The sequence below is a fragment of the Urocitellus parryii genome, chromosome 4 (genome assembly GCF_045843805.1).
Source record: "Urocitellus parryii isolate mUroPar1 chromosome 4, mUroPar1.hap1, whole genome shotgun sequence".
NCBI classification, from domain to species: domain Eukaryota; kingdom Metazoa; phylum Chordata; class Mammalia; order Rodentia; family Sciuridae; genus Urocitellus; species Urocitellus parryii.
Genome location: NC_135534.1, coordinates 84,285,094 through 84,307,241, shown reverse-complemented (window position 1 = coordinate 84,307,241; position 22,148 = coordinate 84,285,094). Strand labels below are relative to the sequence as shown.

Below are 22,148 nucleotides of genomic sequence, written 5' to 3'. Positions count from 1 at the left end.
TTTCTCTTGATTTATTTGGAGGAAGCCGGAGGGTAGGTGGCCAGCGCCACCATGACTCATTTCCTCCTCAGAACCATGAGCTCCCTGTCAGGGTGAGCTGAGGCCCACAGGGGGCGCTGAAGGCCTCTGGAGCGGAACAATCAGTGGTGCTGCCTCCATGCAGCTCAGTGAAATGAAGCATTTATTGAGCACTCAGTATGTACGTTCTTTGGGGAAGAAAAGAGCCAGTGAGAGGGACAGAAGAGCCACTTTGCCATTTTATCCATTTATTATATACAATATTAAGGCACAAGTTTAAGCAGCAAAGAATAGGAAAATCTTTGGCTGACCGACAGCATCCACATTTGCTGTGGGGGACACGCCATGTTCTCAGTCTCCCCCCTCTCTGTACACAGATCCATCTGGCTGTACACCACCCCTCAATGCAGACCAGCAAAAATGAAGGTGACAAAAGGTCACACTCGATGCCAGATTCTATGGGAGGAACATCACATTGACAACCAGGTACAGTGACTCACACGCTCAGGCAGGGGGTGCAGTGGCCTGAGGGCGCCATCATTCTGGTGGAACGCACCTGGCTCACCCTGGTGTCACAGAATTTTACAGATTCTGTTAAGTGCCTCGTTGAGTAAGAGGCTCCAGTGTCCCTCCCTATAAGGAAAACCACCTTGATTTAAATAGAACCACTGTGGATAAATCTGCTTACATTCTGCTTTGTAATAAATACTCACAGGTGTCTATCTGAGAACAGAATCCTAGGCAAAAATCACATGTCAACACAACACTGGGCGTCAAAACTTCAGCAGCTGATACAAGAATATGCTGTATATGCACTGCCTTATATAGAGGACAGTGTTTAACTCTGTGAAGAAGCAAAGTTTCATGACAAAGAAACACCTCAGTCACAGCATACATGACAATAACATGCTCTTAAGTCTAACTCAGTTTTAAAGAATACCTACCAGATATTCATGCTAACGAATATGCACTTACATCTGTCGTGTATGCAGAGATGTGAACACATACGAGGCATGGCAAGAGAACAGCCTTCTAAAACAGAATTCTCTAGAAGCTGCACATTCTGCTGAGTACTGTCCTTCCTTAAATGTGCACTTTGAGAGGCTCTGAATCCAAAGACTCATTCCAAGACTCTTCAAGATCATTTTTCAAAACAAGAATGGTCTGACTTACTTTAACTGCCAACTTTATTCTTTCACCTGTGCTGTCAACAACTTGGGATTATTTCCAAAACTTAAATCCATCTTCAAAGGATGGAGATTCCTCACCTCTAAGGGGAATCAAAGGAACATATCATGTCCTGAAGGTCATTCTAACAGAGGAGTTCCCAAAGTGTTTTCATTACTTAGACGGCATTGCAGTCATCAGTACATAGTCTCCCAAAGGGACACATTTTAAAGGAAGGTGGGGTGAGATGAAACACTTGGATTTTCTGAATATTAAGAAATTCTACTCACAACCCTAGAGTCATACCTCATATGTAAGCACTTACATGTACACATCTTAATATATCATTAAATTACTAAATAAGAAAAGGGTACACTTCTTAAAAAGGAAGAGAAAAAAATTGCTCATTAGTTCCAGAAGAAATTCTTTTACTGAAATGCTGACCTTTGCATGCTCCCAGCTGACCAGTTTCTGGAAACTTCTTAATTATCCTTTCCATCTCTGTGGATCCATACACCAGAGGCAAATGCACTAAACAATTCTCACATCAAATGAAAACATTTCAAACACATGGATTAATTAGCAGGAAAAAAAAAAGAAAAAGAAAAGAAAGTCAACATTTATAAAGGATATAGCACGGTTGCCTCAGGTTTGGGGATATGGAGAAGCTATTGGTAGATACTCTCTGGCTTCTTAAAGCTTTCACCATGAAAAATTCTCATAAGATCCCACTTGAAATGGCCACAAGACTCCTTTACCTACAAAGTGAACAATGTCATTCAGGAAACACGGAAAAACATGCTCCTCAGTTGCTCCAGTGCAGACATGGAGCACGACTTTGGTTTTGGGAAGCATCTCTGTTTGCTCAGTATAGGTCCTTGCAGTCCCCATGTGAGCTGTCTGTCTTGAAATATTTTAAACCCCATCTCTTCTTTACTGTCTCCTAGGACCCCAGCCCCAGTTATGTTTGCATACACCTCTGGGATTCTGAAGGCTGTCAGGGAGGACAACTTCTCACTCCCCCTGAACTGGCAAAAAGGCGCTTTAGCCACTGCCTCACAAGGACCCAGGGAAAGAGGCCAACCCAGGTGAGAATGGATAGGAGTAATGACTGGCTGCAGGGACATTCTGAAAGCCTCTTTCCTGAGCAACAGATTCATAAAGTTCTCTGTTCCAAGTTCAGAACTTATTTGGAGCAACTGTTTGGATATTCATTCCCAGCCCTGTAGACTCACAAGGGTACTAAGGGCAGCCCTCATGGGACTGTAGCCAGAGGGACTCTGTCATCTCTGCCCTCCCAACCAAAGCCTGGGTAGAACTAGGCAGCCCTACCCAGCAGGCACGGAGAGAACAAGTGAACTCCACACTGTCACTGGCCACCAAGCTGTGGGAAGCAAAAGGAATGCCAAGAAAAGAAAATGCTGAGCAAGTGTTCTGTACATGATCTGAGATTTCTGCAAAACAATGTTTTTCCTGGCAGCTTAGCTATGTGAACCCACAGCAGTAATAGTTCTTGTGTACAGAACTAGCTAGTTAGTGAATGTCTAGTAAACCCAACAACTTCTAATATTCCATCTCATACCCTGGCATCACACAGAAATGACCTGACAACCCATTCAAGGATGAAGCCAAATTACTCTGGGATACTTTCATGCAAAGCCAAAGTCTATTTTACCCTTTACCTGGAGACAGGATCTTCAAATTCTATGATCAGATGTCCCTGGGAACTTCTAAAAAAGTCTAGAACTCCAGACAATGTGAACTTTTTTTTTTTTTTTTAAATGTAACCAACTTATTTATCTACAGGAATCAAACTTAGGGCTTCTCTTGCTAGGTAAGCACTCTACCACTGAGCCTCAGCCCCAGCCTGCAAGTATTTTTCAGATATATTTTGTAGCTGTGCTCATAATAGAACACAAAGATTTCCAGCTATGCCTGGTGTTTATGGGCAATTCTAGGTGTTTTAGGTTTAGTCCTATTTCTCAGGCCCTGAGAGGTGGGCAGAGATGTGTGTGTGTGTGTGTGTGTGTGTGTGTGTGTGTGTGTGTGTGTGTGTGTTTGCAAGCACATTACAAAGTCACAGAGAATCCAGATGTAGTGCTGCAGGTCATGTTTAAGGCCAGGCAAACTGTGATTTAGGCTCCTCTTTAAACCTTGGCTTTAAATCCTAGCTTGTTCTGGCTGTGAGGCTTTGAGAGAGACTTCAACCTCCTGAGCCACTTTTTGCATTCCTGCAACGAGGACAGTAAACTTACCCTTGCAACCCAGGGAGTTTTCACTTCAGTGCTCACATATGGTCAGTATTAAAAAATATAGCTAGCATTCTTCTCAAAATCAGATGATGTAAGACGTCGTACAGCACCTGTAGTCCCTTTGTCCTACAGGCAAGCTAGGTTTCAAGCAAACAACGATGCTGAAAAGTCCCTGGCTGTCAGGAGATCTCCCACAGAAGAAAACACATGAAGGCCAGAGATCCCCTTTCTCAAGGAGGGGTCATAATAGGTTAGAGAAAAGAAGACTGGCATAAGCCTCACACAACTGTAATTGAAGCCCTGAAAAACAGTGTTTCCATCTGTATTCTGAAAGATCTCTGACGATTCAGGGGGCCCCACGAGGGCAAGCCTCATGCCCAAGAATGCCAATCTGGTGTCCGGAACATGCAGATCAGGCTTTGGGGGGAAACTGGGCTGTGGCTCTCAGTTTTACCCATTGCCTGGGAGACAGCCTAAGTCTGGGTGGCTCAGTCATGGCAGTGGAGCTGGCAGAGGTGACTTTCCATCATTGGACACTTTGCTTTCTGGTCTATATCCAACATTAAGGGGTACAAATGTCATTAAGAGAGTTAGTTGCAATTCATTCAGGCTCATTCCTGTGAAAAACTGACAGGGAACAGAGACTGGTGGGATCCCCCTGCCCCATCCCTACCCTAGCCATACTTAACCCTTTCCCCACTGAGGAGGACTCTCCCATATACCAGGGCATGGAGCCAACTCACGTCTCAGAGCTGCCTCACTTTCCCATTCTGTACAGTAGATGCTCTGATGCTCCATGTGAGACTACAGGAGAAGCAGGTAGCACAAACCCCACAGCAGGGCTCGGAGCATTAGTTCCCAATCACTCTGTCATGTTAGACAGATCAGAGGCCTTCTGGCCAAGCCATGTGTTTCCTCCCTCCCCTTTCTGGCTCACACCTCTTGTCTTCTTTCTATTACCTCAATGTGGGGATGCCCTAACTCTGCCCAGGTTACACTGTGATCATCAGTCCTAAAATAAGCTACCCAAGCTAAGTTTCCTGAGTAGTATTGTCTTCAGTGCTCATTTAGGAGGTACCAAAGTCTTAAACCTAGGGCTTGTTCCCTCCCACTCCTCCATCCCCTTCTCCAAAGTAAGCATGAGGAAAGGGGCCTGGGAAAGCATGGATCCAGCTGACCTGGGAGAAAGATTCAGGACCCTGCAAGAGCAGCTGACACTGGATGAGCTTCCCCTCTTGTCTAAGCCAGCATCTCCTGGATTTGGAAGGGCAGCTTCTTCGTGAACATCACAGCAGGGGTGCAAGAGGCCCACTTCCTCACTCACTCCTGGCTCTTGTCCCATGGCATTTCTGTCTCACTCTGGATACACTATCACACAATTGAAATCTTGAAAAACCTGACCACATTGTATACATACTGGCCTGACAGATTACAAAGCAAGTTCATGGCAGAAGCGGAGGCAGAGAAGTCTGTAGGCTCCGCAACAGCAGGCAGAGGAGTGTGCAGGGCTGGGGAGAGTGATGAACATGCTTGTGAGCCCCAGATATAAGGAAGTGGAACAGGGGTGCCTGGCAAAGATTCCCCATGCCACTGAGACGACTGTTTGTAAACTGTCATCCATTTCCTGCAGAGCTATCCTGAAAGTCTTACCCTAGCAGAAAAATGGGATATGTCAGGTTCCTTGCAAGAAAGATGACGTGAGACAAAAAAAGCCAGTTGCCGTGATCTTGATGCAAGATCTCACAGTGACCTACGGAACCCTCTGTCCCGTCAAAGTGGACAGTCAGCATGAGATTTACAGCTGCAGCCCACTGTGCAAAGGTGGAGGAAGCCAGCAGGTGGCTTATCCTACTGGCCATTATAACACATAGCAAGAAGGAAGACAGTCAGATGCTGCTGCCCTAAGTCCCACACCTAAGGAAGGCTGCCACATCTTAAAAAAAAAAAAAAAAAAAAACAAACGACGGAACAATGAAAAAGTAAAATGAAAGCAAGTAAAGCAGAGAAACTCAAGAGAAGTGAAGGAAAATAAAGACCAAGATCATAATGCTCCCATCCTGTTTAGAAAACACTGCTGAATCCAGAAAACCTAAGAAGCCCATAAATCTCCTGAAAATTCAAACCCAAGAGGTAATTAGGTGAAGCCCACCTTTGAAATTCTCCATGATCCTGGACATTTCTTCTTGCTGCCAATCCTCCACACACTCAGGGGACACCCCACAATGGTAAGGCGGGCTACATTATATCAAGATGGGCTCTAGAGATTTCTAGAAGGTTCTTCTTAAGCCAAACATGCTAAGAGGCAAGGAGAATGGGGATATTCCAAGGAAGGCCCATGTTTAGGTTTATCTATTTATAACCAGAGAACGGGGTATACACAGAGCCTTCCCAGGAGGTACAATTTCTATACAATAAAAAATTCCATTTCCTATTTCTTCTTAACTTTGTTTCCAAACCTACATGCATCTTCTCCCTTCTGCTATATGCACTAAAAATACATAGCTCTCTCTTCTCTCTGTAGTCACGTAGGTCTCTTGTTTTTAACAACTATAAAAAGTGTTCTTATTAATCTGAAATCTTATCAGTTCATATCATTCCTGGCTTCCCATCTGCAACCTTCCCGATCTTTCTTTTCCTCTGCCACGCTCCTTATTTGTCAGTGTTCCATAATGACATTCAGCAGGGATGACAGAGTTAGATGAGAACTTCCATCATCTCTCCATCAGGGAACTCGGGCTTGTGCAGCAAGCTGCTCACGCGGCCTCTGTGCTCTGGTGACTTCCCGTGGCCAGGAGAGTTCTCTGCCAAGTAGAGAGGGAATAACGTCAGCATTCCTCAGGAGGAGCAGAGGCTCTGTGAGCTCTCTCTACAACAAACCGATTTCAAATGCTGGGGCTCTCCTGGGAGTCTCACTGACCACAGAGTATGCAGGAAAGGCCTACGTAATCCATCTCACAGTGGAAAAACGATGAGTGACTGAACCAGGGTTCAGATACAAATGAAAATGAGGACGTTGATGGAAGAGGATTAAATGGAAAAGATGACACTGGGCCTTTGTGCAGAGCCCGCACAGCCACTCTCCCTCCACTCAAAACCGCCAAGCACTCACGACAGGCCAGGCACTTCTTACAAATTCCAATTCTTACTTGGAAAAGCATATCCCAAGAATTACATCTACAAAAAATGACAACACTGAATTTACCTGTCCGTTTTGGAGGGTGGAAACAAAGACCACACCCCCTTGGAGACAACAGGTAACACATGCCCCCAAGGAATTCCCACCTCCTCCAAAGAATTCCTGAAAAGAACTATTCCCAGAACTATGATTGTCCAAGGCCAAGTCTACTCTTCCCCTGGACACTTTGGACTCACCCTCCCTAGCTGTCTTCTCTTAAATATTTAAAACAACTCATTAGAACTGGCCTCAGTGCTGTGGTGCAATTAAAGCAGCTCTGACTTCACTTGATTTCCCCTTCAATGAGCATGTCTTCCACGGAGGCCTGGATCCTTGGCAAGTTAATGCCTCGAAGGCACCATCTATGAACCTGGGGACCAAATGTAATGGAGGGCACTCATACCCTAATATCCCTCAGAGGTGCTGTTTTCACTCCTTCTGGGGAAAGTAAACATTAGAGGGTGGACTGGAGCTATGTGCTCATTTTACATGGTGATGACTTAGGAGTGTCTTCACACATTTTATCACCATGATGACAAAGAGTAAGCAGAGCCTATAAGTGCTGCTGCTCCCTCTCCAGCTCAACAAAAACCTCCTTCCTGGGCCCACAGAGCTCGGTGGGGTCTCGAACATAGAGGACATACCTGTTTTCTCTGTAGTCCCTTTGGTGGCTGGGTGTTTCAGGACGGGGCTGTTGGAGGGGGTGGTGCTCAGCCTGCCGCGGTTGGGGAGCGAGGCCATGTTGGGCCACAAGAGTTCAGTGCTCTTGTCAGTCTGGGTGCTGCTGTCCTTGCTGCCTGTCTTCACGTGGGCACTGCTGGCTGATGTTACAGATGCTGCAGGGGACAGTACAGAGGCCGGTGGAGTTGGCAGCAGAGGGGCAGAAGCATGCTCATGGTGCTCTTTCCCCAGCAGCAACCCTGAGGGCAGAAAAAGAGGTTTTTTCAATGATATTCTTCTCTTTTCTTTTAAAAACTAAACCTGGAAATTGTTTCCTTCTTGACCGAGGATTGCTTCGGTCATTGACTGACTCATTCACCAGGCACTTAATACACACTTTTTGTGACAAACACTGAGAGAATAAATAAAAATGTGAGCGATTCAGTCCCCTCTCTAAAAAGTTTTTTTTTTTTTTTCTGCAGTGGAGGAGGAATTATCAGGTTATAATAAAAGTCACAGGATGAAATTATTCATAGGATGGTGTCCACGAACAAACAACATGTAACAGGAAAGAGTGAGGAGACTCCTGCAAGGCTTTCTAGAGACCACACTTACTTTACCCAACATGTCCCGAGGGAGATTCTGGGGGACACTTGCTCCACCTAAGGAAAATTAAAAGGCTTCCCTGGTCCTAGATATGTCCCCACTGGCCCTTTACTCTTCTGAATAGTCCTCCATTCCCACCCACTCATGATAATGGATGAGTGTGGCGAGCCAGCCATGGGCTGTGTGTGTGAGCTGTGAGCATTTCGAGTGCACAAAGCAGACCAGACTGACGATGCAGCTCTGTCTGGGCTGTGCAGTATGTGTCCCTTTCACTTGCTCTGCCTTTGATTATCACCCAGCACATGAGATGGGTGTGACCTTCCAAGATGTCAGTCAATCTGCAGACAGCAAGACATCACGAAGCTAGACTCAACTCCCTGAAACCTGACCCCTTGCCTCGTTTGAATGGCTTATCCCCAATAAAACTCAGGTTCTAGGTATGCTCGTTCTTTTTCTTGCCTGCCTTGCCCCCTTTGTGGGAGCTGTGGCTGAGGAGCGGTCACTGAACCCAAAGAAAAGGTACTTTTCTGTGTCTGTGTCTTCTTCAGTCAGCCAAAATTTACTTGGAGTGACCCTGACTGGTTTATTCGTGTGTCACGATAGATTAATGCGCTCCTACTGCCAGATTCGAAAACAAATGTCTTCCCTGGCTGGGACGACCACCAAGTCGTACAGGTTATTCCCCCACAGAGCTATGGCCCCCAAGAAGAAGGAGCCAGCCAGTGGCTCCTGGAAAGGGCCACTGAGCCTTGTTCTTGACCTCCCCAGAAAGTGGTGAGGCTGGGGTGGGAGAGAGGGCATGCTGGCATGGAGGAGGGAGGTAGGGAGAGCAGAGGCATCCATTTTCCTCAGTCTTCCTACAAAGCTGGATAGGAAGGTCACTTTTCTATTTTTAAATAGAGCACACATTTCAGAAAAGCACCAGCGCTCAGAACTCTGGCCCATAGGAGAAGTGGTGAGCACAATCAAGTATTTGTTCATTTACCTTAGTAAGGACCCAGCAATTCAGAAGGTATCCTTGCCAGAGCTGTTCAAGGTGCCCTTTCATAACCCAGGGAATTTCAGTGTGACCACGGTATGCTTCTCAAAATGCAATGTGCCTGTCAGTTACTTGGCTGTATGACTATGATGAAGAAATGATGCAGGAACTGGGCCTGAGCTTCTCTGCCTTTCTTACAAGCTCCCAGGCGACGCTGGTGCTGTGGGTCCACGGACCACACTTTGAGTAGTAAGGGAAACTGGCCTTTCAAACTCCTTAACCAGGGCGGCCTGGGCATCCCCTCTGCTCTCTAACTGGTCTAGGATAGCTAAGTGTTTGATGATCCCAGCTGCTGTCCTAGGGCTTAACACATTATCTTACTTTATATTCCACAACTTTCCTGTGAGGTAGGTCTTCTCCTCTGTCAACAGAGAAGGAAATGGAAGCTCAGAGAAATTAACTTCTCTCAGCTCTAAAGCAGCAGGAAGGGAGTCAAACCTAGCCATGCCTGATCTGGAGCTCAGCCTACACTCTTTCCTCCTGAACCTGCCTGGTGAAACTCTGGAGTCTGACAGGATGTTCTCAGGGTGAATGGGTTGAGTAAATCACTAGGCAGCTTCTCTCCTATGAGCCTCTGAGCAGTAAGGAAGGTGAACACTGTCATCTCTGCCTCCGAGGCAGACAAAAACGTGGGGGACTGAATGAATGCCTCTGCCTGGACCCTAGGGGTCCCTCCCTGTTTTTGTGAGACATGGACACCAATTACAATAACAGAGAGGAATATGGTGCAGACAATACAGCCACTCTTCCTTCAGGTCAAGGTCTGTGGCTCCCAGACCTGATTTAGAACTGCTAAATCCTGGGGAAAAGACACTAGAGTGTTTGCCTGGCTGTAGGTCAAAACATGGGCTTCTCCCAGAGACATTTCCACCAGAGCTGAGCAAACTTCAAACTCCTTAACCAGGGCTGCCTGAGCATCGCCTCTGCTCTCTAACTGGGCTAGGATAGCTAAGTGTCCTTGGGATGGTGTTTGATGATCCCAGCTGCTGTCCACACGTGTCCTCTTTGAAGTGAATTTCCTTTGAGGGCAGGGGCTGCTACGGCCACCAGTGGAGGGACTTCAAACAGTGATTCTAGCTAGGAGCCTTTGATCCCCCCAACTCTGTTGGGTTCATATGGAAGCTCTTTTCCCCTCTGGAACAAAGCAGCCAGGCTCCTCTGGGGTCCTGTACTGGTGAAAGTTGGCTCTGGGCTCAGCAGAGAAACAAAAATACACACTGACCCAGGTACATGCATCAAAGAAGGGCCAGATCCCTGGAGTTGCCAGAATGCAGGGGAAGGGAGTAGAGGGTGTATGTGTGTGTGTGTGTGTGTGTGTGTGTGTGTGTGTGTACGTGAGAGAGGGAGGGAGAGAGAAAGAGAGAGAGAGAGAGAGAGAGAGAGAGAGAGAGAGAGAAGGAAGCTGCCCACTTCCTCTCCTCACTAACCCATGCAGTCAAGGAATGTTGCCCTCCCTTCAGGAAACCCACTTCTGGCTAGGACCACACTTGTAGAATTCTCAAAATTCTGCTTGCACAACAACAACACAGCAAGAGCCACCACCTCACACTTGAGAGCACTTCCTCCAACATGTATCCCCCGTCATCTCACATGGCCCTCCCACGCCCCATGGGGCAAAGCAGGGCAGACCTGAACTCTTTCTAGACACAGAAGCAAAGGCTTGGAGCAGAGCCCAGTTCAGAGGCCTGATATCTCTAAGCCTTTTCTATTAGGACATTTTGTGTGTCACCTCAAATTTTAACAATAATGACATGGGTCCACTAAGGCTAACAACTACTCTGCTGCCTTCAGAATTTACACAGGGCTTCCACATAGCCCATTTAATTTCTACAACCAAAGTATGACTGATTTTCTGTCCAATTTACAGATGAGTAAACTGAGATGAGGAAATATATAGGGAAATTCCTGTGTCCCACAAATGACAGGAAGACCGCCTCTCAGTACTTGTGTGATCTTGCTTTCTAGGAGGAGGGGGGCTCACCTATGCTGCCTTTCCAGGTCTTCTCTTCCTTCTTCTCTTCGGCCAGCTGGTTGCTGGTAAGTGAGGTCTGGCGGGAGTGTGCCCCAGAGGCCGCCGCGATGGACGGGACAGAGCGGGCTGGCCGAAGGCTGGAGGAGTCAGTCTTCCCAGCATCCTTACGGGATCGCTGCTGAAGGACTTTAATCATGGCATCCTTCTCAATGATTTTGGCATGGAGATTCTTAATACTGTGAAACAAAATAGTCTTAATAAGTTTATTTAGTTAGAAAAACCTGAAACATATTTCTCAGGTTGTCCTGGAGACTTCAACTGAAACTCAGGGTGGAGGGTCAAGTACAGTACAAGCCTTCAAATATTCAGAATTTTCAAATTGCATAAGGTGGGTCTTTTGCAGTAGGTCAAAAGGGCATACCTTCTCTGACACCTCCAGAGAGTGGGACTTCCGGGAGGTGTGGTGAGAATGACCATGGCCACCTGCTAGAGACTCCCTGGACCAATGTGCTTGGGACCACATTTAGCAGGTCTAGTATGGGAAGCAACGGAGGAACCCAGAAACTAAGGCTCAAACGGGTGAGCTTCTTTACATTCCAAGGGGAAAATGAAGATACGGAAAAAGGTTCTTTTCCCTCATGGATGGCCCAAAGTGGGAACCAGAAAATACCTGAGTTCTTTTCACAACTCTGATAGTGACTACTGATGGCTCAATCATGCAACCCTATTTCACATCTCCACAGGTCCTCAGGTGGTCAAGTGGGGCAGGCTAGTTTTATAATGTTAAAAAGCCCGCAGGTAATCTTGTGCAGCCCCACAGAGAATGAGTTAACCAAGTTCCTTATCTTTGGCTAGAATATGTAAACTCTGGCTCAAAAACCTCTGGATCTTCGGAATAAAATTGGTTTCTCCTTTCCAGCCCATAATGTCTGGAAGGTAAAAGAGATGTACACCCAGAAATAACACAGGCATCTAAATTCTCCCTTCATTACACTCGGCCTCCATCCTAAAGCCTGCACTGACTTGCAGCAACGCCCCCAAAAGCACCAACACCAGTCCTCCTGCTAAGTGAAGCCACCTACTTAGGTGTGAACCTTTCCCTTCTCTCCAGGGCAGGTGAACGTCTTTGGAGACCTCAAGCTCACAGCATTCAGAACAGGCCAGAGAAGCAATCCTCTCTGAAAGGGCTACAATGGGGGTGCTATAGCAGCTGATGGTCCCACTTGGGTGAAGTGTAAGCTGTCAGAGTGGTGCCCAAGGGTTCCATTGCACACGAGGTCCCTTACGTGTACTCCATGTCCTGACACCTCCTGTTGGCCTGCACCACTTCCTCCTCCTCCTGCCAGATGTGGGCCTCCAGTGAGCTCTCGCCATAGCTGCCATTCCTTGAGTGGTTGATGATGGTGGTGTCCCTGGGAACACAGGACATGCACTGGATCACAGGAGCCTTCTTGCTTATTTTCAACACAGACACAGAATGGACAAGCTGGTGTTCACGTTGGAACAGAGATTTTCTCTTTACCTTCACCTGGATCTTAAAAGCCTCCTGTCTCCACTTCCTCGCTCACTTAGCAATTTCATCAAATCCAACAAAATATGCAAATGCTCATGAACAGGCAACCAAAGGGTGCACGCTAACAAAATCCACAAACTCCTTCACCCAGTTTTCCTTTCTTAAATCCTGGCCAGTTCGCCTCCTGAACTCGAAAGAAGTAAGAAAGTGTCTAGGGAAAGCAAAATAGAATTCAACATCAAATTTGTCTGACCCTTCTACTAATCTATGTGATAGGTTATAAATATATAGATGGGACACGTATGGATTTCATCTACTGGCACGGGGATATTTTATCATTATATTTACTGGTGTTTCTATGTTTGGACTTTTCATACTCATCTCAATCTTCCAATCAGAGTTAAAGTTCCACCTGTATGTATCATCTACACAGCAGTATTTAGGTATTTTACAGTAAAAGCAAATGGATTCAGTAATGATAGATGCTGAGATTGATCTTCTTGGGCAGAGAGGCCCCATACTGAATTCTCTCTTCCTGTCTCTATGCTGCTTCCCTTCTTGTTTTATGGGCTCTTGCCTAGGATTCAGGTCAGTTCAAAGTAACAAATATACAGGGTACCAGGGAAGAAAGATGAAGATGACAGACACATGGTACTGAAAGTTCAGTTGAGGTGGGCAGAGAGAACACAAGGACAAGATGTAGGTAAATGAAAAAGCAGTTTATCTGAAAGCAGGTGTCTGCAAAGAGCCGGTCAAAGATAACTATTCCTGGGCTGGGGTTGTGGCTCAGTGGTAGGGCACTTGCCTAGCAGGTGTGAGGCACTGGGCTTGATTCTCAGCACTGTATATAAATAAATAAATAAATAAAGGTCCATTGACAACTAAAAAAATTTTTTTCAAATGATAACTATTCCTACCACTAATTTTGTTAATTTAATCTCTCCAAATTACGTGATAAGCAAAAATATAATGAGCCATTTTTGTGATATATCTTAAGATACACAATAATGCCTGATTATGTGAATACTAAATTCATAAGAAATAATCCAACTAAATATTTCACATCTCTTTAACTTCATATTCCAAGGCTACAATCATATTGAAAACCTTAAAGCTTTTTCTAGATTATGCAAAAACAGCAAGACAACAACAAAACAACAACAACAACAACAAAACAGAGGCCCCTTTTTCACAAGAGCTATCAATGAATGAGCATTATTTCATGCAGGACTGGGCAGAGCATGGTACACGAGGTCTCTCTCATGTAGTTCTTATAATGTGTGTGGCAGGTATTAGTAGTCCCCAATGTACAGATGAAACCAGGGCCAGATGACTTTTCCAAGAACACCCAATTAGTGAATGGTGGACACTGATTCAAATTCAGAGAGTAATAACTCCCATGTCCATGTCCATTCTACTACACTTCTGGAAATTTCATTTGCCTTTATGAAGCAGGCTTCAGCAAAGATACACATAAAGAGGGCACATATGTAGAATGTGCCTCAAAAAATGCAAACTATGACTGAAAATATATCACAAAAGCAAATAATAAGGCAAAAATGTTTTAAACATACTTACAAAGTTATAAAATCACTCTATAGTGCACAAAATTCATCAATATAGGAATTAGCGACTAGAAACATTTTCAACCAATTGACTTTTGGAGAACTCACATAGAACCACAAATTTAAAAATTCTTGCTTATACTGACAAGTAAGGACAGCAGGCACAATTAGATGAAAACAACATTGAAGGTAAACAATGCATTGCTTTGAAATTCATAAAAAGTTTCAAAACCTTCTCCACATGTGGAAAATAAGTTAAGCCACTAACAATCCTGATCAGTGGCAGCAAGATGCATAAAGATGACAAAATCAGTTGATTTATAAAAATTATATTCTTTGTTTAAAGATCACTGCTTATAAATGTAACCCATGTACCAGTGGCTGAAAAGCCACAAAACTAATAGCTGGAAATAATAATTTTTACCAATTTATCTGTAACAATTCAGCAACTAGACGTGAGCTTAGAATTTCAACCTTTCTCAAAAATGCTTTATTTTTCTCCCCACCCCACTGCACCACCTTGTTATCAACAGAAAGGCAACACTGACATTTCAGAGATTTTCTATGAAAAGAACATTAAAACTGGAGTAAATATCTGCACATCTCTGAATCCAGCCCCCTCACCCTTGTTCTGACTGTGGGAAGGGGTAGGCTACAAAGGGGAGGGCAGTTTCCCACAGAATTATCAGATGCTTCAAGAGGTTATGTGGAAATAAACAAGGGGGAGGAGAAGGGAGGGATGGTAGAAAGGGACTCCAATCCTCCAAACAGGGCAAAGAACAAAAAGACTGGGAAAAATCCCACAGAACTACCATTCATAGCCATTTCCTCCTGTATGAAGGCTAGTGAACAACTCTGGGCCTAGAATCTGTGAGAGGGTCTGTGTGGTTCTTCTTATGTACTCCTCCCTGTGCCCATCACAGGTTCTATTTATCCACCACTTCTGATTGTATGGTCCAGTTCCAATCATCCCCTTAGGACCCAAGATCCCAAACAGACTCTAATCTGAAAACTTAATAGAAGTTGAAACAATAATAATACATGAAGGGCCCTTTGTCATCTCTCCAGGGTGACACAGGTACACTGCTATGGGCACTTTAACATCCTCAGTTAGAGGAATGTGTTCCCTGCTCTTACCAGTCCAGAATTATAATTTCCATTTCTCACATGAGATCAGAAACCCTCAAAAGGCTTGTCCCAGATCTTATACCCTCAATCAGCAATAAATGGAAAGGTCTTGAATACAGATCTCCTGCCTCCCTGTGCAGAAATCTTTCCTCTTAAACCCACACAGAGAAAGCAAACTCCTAGGGACATCATTGACAGTGATACATGTGTGTTTTTTTTTTTTTTTTTTTTTAAAAAAGGCCAAATTTGGGCTAAGGTTATGGCTCAGTGGTAGAGTGCTTGCCTAGGCACTGGGTTTGATTCTCAGGACCTCATATAAATAAATAAAATAAAGGTCCATCAACAACTAAAAAATCATTTTAAAAAAAGGCCAAATTTCTAAGTGTATGATGTTCTGTTCTCATACCTAGGACAGAAAGGTAGTTACCAGCTTAAAAAAGAAAGAAAGAAAGAAAGAAAGCTGGGGGCTGGGGGTTGTGGCTCAGCAGTAAAGTGCTCACTTAGCATGTGTGAGGCCCTGGGTTTGATCCTCAGCACCACATAAAAATAAATAAATAAATAAAAAATTTCAAAAAGGTTAAAAAAAAAAAAACCCAAACCCCAAAAAGCTGAAAATAAAAATCTTCCAGGGCTGGGGATGTGGCTCAAGCGGTAGCGCGCTCGCCTGGCATGCGTGCGGCCCGGGTTTGATCCTCAGCACCACATACCAACAAAGATGTTGTGTCTGCCGAGAACTAAAAAATAAATATTAAAAATTCTCTCTCTCTATCTCTCTCCTCCCTCACTCTCTCTTTAAAAAAAAAAAATCTTCCAATTATGTAAAAATCAACAAATGTTTTGGAGGGCTTCACTATTGCCACCTATAGAGTATGGAGACTGGGCTGGAAAACATGACTTCCCTCCAACTTTCACCCCACAACTTTGGAGCATTCATATCTTCTCAGGTTGTCTATTTCCACTCCCAGAGTCTCACTTGGATGAACACTCTAGGTGGTTTTCCCTCAAAGCAAGGACATACAGAAGCAACATATACATGGTAGAAAATGATTTCAAAGTGGTCATTTTCCACGAGTCTGCAGGTTTTCCCAGGTGCAGAATGCTGGGGTGCCCAGTGGAGACACCTAGCCCATGAGATGGCAATCTTTGCTTTCTCTGCTTTCTCCAGTCCCAGGAGCTAACATCTGAGCATGCTACCAGGGATATTTCTTTACTTATTGATGAATCTGAGAGCCCATAAACAGCTTATATAAAATAACCCCTCCATCGACACAGGCTTTCCTATACTCATTAGAGAAGAAATAAGTTTTTATCTCAATGCAATGAGGAGCTGACTACATAACTGGGTTTTACCATTCCAAGCAGAACAATAGCTCTCATTTTCTAAGAGGTCTGGTTTTCTGAATGTTGCTTTGAGATTGAAGGTTCCCCTCCAAATGTACTGACCCTACATTTTGGTGAACTAAATTGACTTCTGGGAAAAAAGTAAACTGAGTGAAAGGTAGTGAAGGGCCTGACCAGCCCAAGCAAAGCCTCTCAGTATGGGCAGTCATTAGGACTGCAGCTAAGGCCCAGCAGTCCAAGAGCAATGGGCACTGCCTTGCTCATTTGGTGAACAGTCTTTGTGAGTGGTTTTTGTGGATTATGACATATTTTGAGCTAATTTTAAAGGAAGACAAAGACTTCATACCTACAGAGAGAAAGTAAAACAACAGAGGTAAACACTGAACAGCAGAAAAGGATTTTGAACTACATGAATCAGGTTTTAGGTCAGAAAGATCTCCATGTGACCAAGGTCCTCTACTACCTACCAGCACAATATGGAACCCACCACTGGGCCTCTCGTAGCCTTGATCCTTCCTTCACTTGTAAAATGAGGATAGGAATACTACCTGCTCTCAGGGTCAACACGAGGATTATATGTTCTCCTCTGGCTCATGATACAGACCCAGTATTAAAAAGAATCACAAATACACTTTCCCAACATCATTCTTAAAGATCACATAGTATCCCAATGTGTGGGTGCACTTCATATTATTAAATTAATCTCTTCTTGTTGGATTCTAGGCTGTTTGAAATGTGTTAGTATTTTCAGCCACACTGGGATAAACACCCTTGGACATGACTCTTTAGGCACTCATGTGATGATTTCCTTAAGACAAATGTCTAGATGAGAATTTTAAAACCAAAGGAAAGGTACACATTGCCAAATTATCCTCCAGGAATGTACACCATTTACTCTCCAATAGCACTGCAGCTTCTAAGAGATTATCTTTAGCTGAGCTTGCTCCCAGGGATGAGCCTCTGGACCACTTTGGATCCTGTTTGTTTTGTTTTGATGTTCTTCCCAGTGGTGCTCTTCTGATGGGCAGAGCACCGCTGTCTCACCTCTCAGCTGCAGCAGTGGCTGCAGCACTCATGGCAAAGTGACGGATGGTGCTCTCCTCCAGGTACTTCTGCTCCCACTTGGTCATGTCAGCCTCCAGGGCCAGGATCCGCTCCTCCTTCTCCCGCACGAGTTCCATGAGGGCCGGAGCATTGTATTCTGGCATGCTGGCTGGCTGGCCATTTCCATGTTTCTGGATAAGCAGAAATAACATTGTGGTGCTCAAAATGGGCTCTAAGGTTGACCACATCAACCCTGTTTACACAGTTACCCACATGAAGCACACACGGTCCTCGAGATCCTGCAGCAATTCACACACAACCCCATCATGCCCATGTTCCCTTCTCTCCAATGTGTACCGCCTGAACTCAGTGGATCCAAACACCATGCCACCTATTATGGTTCAGATGTGAGGTGTCTACCAAAAGCTCACGTGTGAGACAATGCAGGAAGGTTCCAAGGAGAAATGATTGGGTTGTAAGAGTCTTAACCCAATCAGTGATTTAATCCTCTGATAGGGATTAACTGAGTGGTAATTGAAGTGGTCGGATGAGGCTGGAGGAGGTGGGAATTAGAGTGTGGCTTTGGTGTATATATTTGTATCTGGAGAGTGGGGTCTCTCTGCTTCTTGATCACCATGATGTAGTTGCTTCCCTCTGCCACACACTCTGCCATGATGCTCAGCCTCATCTCAAGCCCCAAGAAATAGAGCCGGCCTTCTATGGACTAAGACCTCTGAAACCATGAGCCCTCAAATACACTCTTCCTCCTCTATAGTTGTGCTCCTCAAGGTCCTTTAGCCACAGCAGCGAAAAAGCTGATTAACACACCACCTTACCTCCACAGTCCTCTATCTCATGTAATAGCTATATAATTCTGTAAAACAGACAATATCCCAATTGTACAGAGAGAATAAGCTTCTGAGAGGTTAAATTAATGGTAACATCCTCTCAATCAGTAGTAGAATTGGGATTCAAACTGGAGTCTGGCTCCACAGCTTGGGGACTTTGCATGATAATAGTGGCCTGTCCAAGGCAATGCAGTCAACTTATACCAAATGCAAGAGTAGTGTCCAGGACACTTCTCCACAATTCAAAGAAGTGATTCCAGCTGATTGCTTCCCCTGGGGCTTGAAGACCAAAAGGAAAGGCCAGAAAGCAGGAGTGAGGTGCCCAACATGCCTGCTGTCAGATGCCAGAGTCTCTGGCAGTGGAGGTATAAAGATTTGCCCCGCCAAAGGCCTGAGAATAAGAAGCAAATTAGATAATGCATGTGAAAGCAAGAGATGTCTAATGCAAGACAAGGTCATTTTCTGGCCCTTTCTTTTCATCTGTGTTGGTAAGAGGAAATAAAATGGCTATTACCTGGACTGATCACATTTCAGAATTTTTTTCTCTGAATTCAGGTATGCTATTTCCCTAAAAAGTATGACATGGGAGATGATGGGATTTTCCAGGAAAGTCTAAACTCAAACCAGCAACAGAAATGGCACATCCCAGAGTCTCAGGTTTAGGTGCCCAGTCTGAACATGAGCCAGCTTCCTTTGCACTTGGGAGGAGAATGATTTCATCCCAGCTGTTATACATCCTGGGACATGCATTCCCCTCATGTTTTCCAGTGATCACAAATTTTAAATGTAGAGCTACTTGCAAGGTGAGAAGTACTTAAATGTTTCACCGAGACCCACATAATGTTCTAGATTAAGAAAGGACTCGAATTACCTACAACAGCAGCTGGGTATTGATCTGCACTGATGTAATCTAATCCTAGCAGAGAAGAAAACAAATGTGCCTATGGGATTTTCTATTCAGCTTTTAAAAATTCCAAATATAAATTATCCCAGAAAGAGGCAGCTTGTCAGGGACTGACATTTAAGTAAAAATACAATGAAAGGCACATACCTGTCCTCGCCTGACCTGTATAGGAAATCACTGATCCCATCTGGCCAGGCACCCGGACTCAGGCAGGAGGACAGATGAATCAGTCCACCAGATGAGAAGCTCCTCTATTTTTAGAAATTTTCCAAGAAAGAGCTCCCACGGCCTCAGTAAGCTGCCATCTATGCTTGTCAGTTTCTATCTACATCTTTTCTGTTACCATCTCAGCTGGCTTGTTTTTGCAGAATCCTTTTGACCTCACATGAGATAATGACAAACTCTTCACAGGCCCCCTAATTTGGGTCATCAAGTTATGTAATTAATACACAAGTTTCAGCCTTCAAGAGTACAGAGAGCATGGGCTAATGAGTAAGTATGCTAGTTAGAAAATCAAAATGAGGGTCAGGCAGGACAGCTTCTGACACCCACTTACTTAGCTAGTCCACATATATGTACTGCATAAATACCATGTGCCAGGGATACAACAGTGAACAATGCAGGCAAAATCTCTGCCCTCGATGAGCTCACATCAAAGAATGTCTCAATGAGCTACATGACCTTGGGCTGGCCCCTTAACTTCCCTGGGTCTCATTTCTCACTTTCAGAACAATCCCACCTTCTCTCATAAGATCCAACAGGACTACTGTGAAAGAAGTGAAAATTACATAGAGTTCTGTGTTTAAAAAAAAAAGATGAAATTGAAAGCTCTTAAAATATATAAATTTTTCCCCTCCCTATTTTTAAAAAACTTATTTATCTTTCATCTCCCTCACAGTTTCTATTGATATTAAAGTACTATGTCACCTCCGTGGTAGAGGAGATATGACCTATAATGACAAGATCAGTTGAGTTTCTTTATAGGCTAGTCCTAACCTTTCTTTCTCTCCCTGACTCTTCAATCAGCCTTACTTCTGTTTGTCACTCTTTCCCCCCCACCCCCAGTGGAAAAGTTGGGTAAGTGGAGAATTTGACAGAGGATACCAAGAATGCCCTAAGCCTTCAAATGACACTGAAGGTAATGATGTTAACATAAACGCAGCACTGAGAGTTTGCCTTTTCTAACCAATTGCTAAAGAAGCGCTTTTGTGCAGATTTTCTCAATTGTTGTTACAAGCATGAGCTAAGTATAATCAGTTTTCCTCACTTTATAGACAAGGTAGTTGAGGGGGCCAGGTGGACAGACTCAGCTGCATCCCAGTGTTAGTCTAAGGACAAAGCCCTTGTGTAGGGTGTTGATCCAATAAGTACTCTAAGCCACTCTTCAGAATCATGTCCTGGGGAAAGTGGCCAGACAGAGTGGCTGGTCTTACTGCTTTGCTGAGGGTGGAGATGACCCCAGGCTTTGTTATAGTGTGATTTCCAAAGGGGTGGGATAAATGCCTGATTGCCACAGAGGGTGAAGGAGCATGGTGTGGTGTGGGCTGTGGAAGCTCTCCCAAGGCTGCCCATGTCCGAGTCAAGAAGGGGCAGGCCTATGCTTGGCTGTGTGGGTGAGTGAGGAGGAGGAGATGGGAGAGACCTGGGACACTCTTTCCTGGAAAGGTCACGATGCTCAGATGATCCTGTGTTCCTGAGTGGGCTCCAAGTCATCCCTGCTGGGTGCCAGCAAAACTGCTCCACACTTGTCCAGGGGCTTCAGACCTGAGTGTGACCAGATTCTAACTTTTACAGCATCTGCCACATGGCACTGGAGCAAAACTCAAGAATATTTGGTTGCATTATTTTGTAATATTTTTACCTTTTCTGGTTATATAATAATGTATACTCAATGGTAAAATTAGAAAATAAAGAACTATTAAAAGAAAAAAAATAATGCGTATCTTTTTAACAAGAGGGCAAAGGCAACAGGAAAATCTCAAGTATATTTCATATCACAGGGGATATAATCATACTTCCATTTTAAACAAATCAAACTGCAATATTCTTTATAAAGAAATGTCAAGCATCCATGTTCTGTTCAACTCTAAAGATTGTCTCCTCCTCTCTGGTCTCATGTCAGCCATACACAGCTGCAGATCTATCAGTTCCTGAAGACAACTGAAATGGCAAGCTGAGCCCTTTCCCTGGAGAACCTCAATTCTAACACTGGGGCCCTCTGAGGTGTGCCTAGTCTGTCAGTTGCCTCTGCATATGGAAGGAGGAGGACAGAGGAAAGAATGTGGGTGAGAGAGCATGAGTCTGCACGTGAGCAGTGAACTGTCCTCTGTGGCAATGATGGTATTTTTCACATAATTCCAGATTCACATTTCTTCTTGATTCATCACAAAGATAACAGAGTCTGGTTTCAGAGCACTCAAAAGAAGAGCCAAATTCAGTAACCAAACTGCAGGGTGTGGCTACCACATTAACTGGGAAAGAACATTCTTTTTGACTCTAAATATTGAGATGTGCCCATTTTGTCAGCCAAAGACTTGCCAGGGTCTACTGTACTGGATACTAGAGAAGGCTGCCCTCATGTTGGGGAGGTTCGGATCTCAGTAACTGAACAACAAAGAACAGGCAAAGGGCTTAACTGATGCCAGAATATGTGGCACAGGTTCTAAGTCTCAGAAGACCAGAGAAAGACCTTCTCTTCCTTGCAAGCCATCAACCAGGCAAGGTGGTAGGAAGTCAGGGTGGGTTTCTGGATTTTCTGGGCAATCTTGGTAACACCTTCTTTTCCCAAGTAGACACACCCAGTGGAAACTGCATGGCCTGCCAGGCAAGAGGGTGGAGTGGGCCTGAGCTCATGCTTTCAAGTGTTTTCAAGTGTTTCAATCACAACCACTATGCCCTATCCAGTAGATAATTCCA

General features: G+C 44.6%; 1 protein-coding gene across 2 annotated transcripts in view; it reads right to left on the bottom strand.

Moving 5' to 3' along the window:
• Positions 1-255: 255 nt before the first annotated feature.
• Positions 256-22,148, bottom strand: part of Amotl1 (angiomotin like 1) — a 138,856-nt gene continuing 116,963 nt past the window's right edge. For both annotated transcript variants that reach the window (XM_026396103.2, XM_026396104.2), the window contains 5 exons: positions 17,481-17,671; positions 12,176-12,301; positions 10,899-11,125; positions 7,257-7,532; positions 256-6,238 (listed from right to left, as the gene is read on the bottom strand). In XM_026396103.2, coding sequence (XP_026251888.2) covers positions 6,132-6,238; positions 7,257-7,532; positions 10,899-11,125; positions 12,176-12,301; positions 17,481-17,671 — 927 coding nt within the window. In that variant the 3' untranslated portion in view covers positions 256-6,131. The remainder of the gene's footprint in view (positions 6,239-7,256; positions 7,533-10,898; positions 11,126-12,175; positions 12,302-17,480; positions 17,672-22,148) is intronic.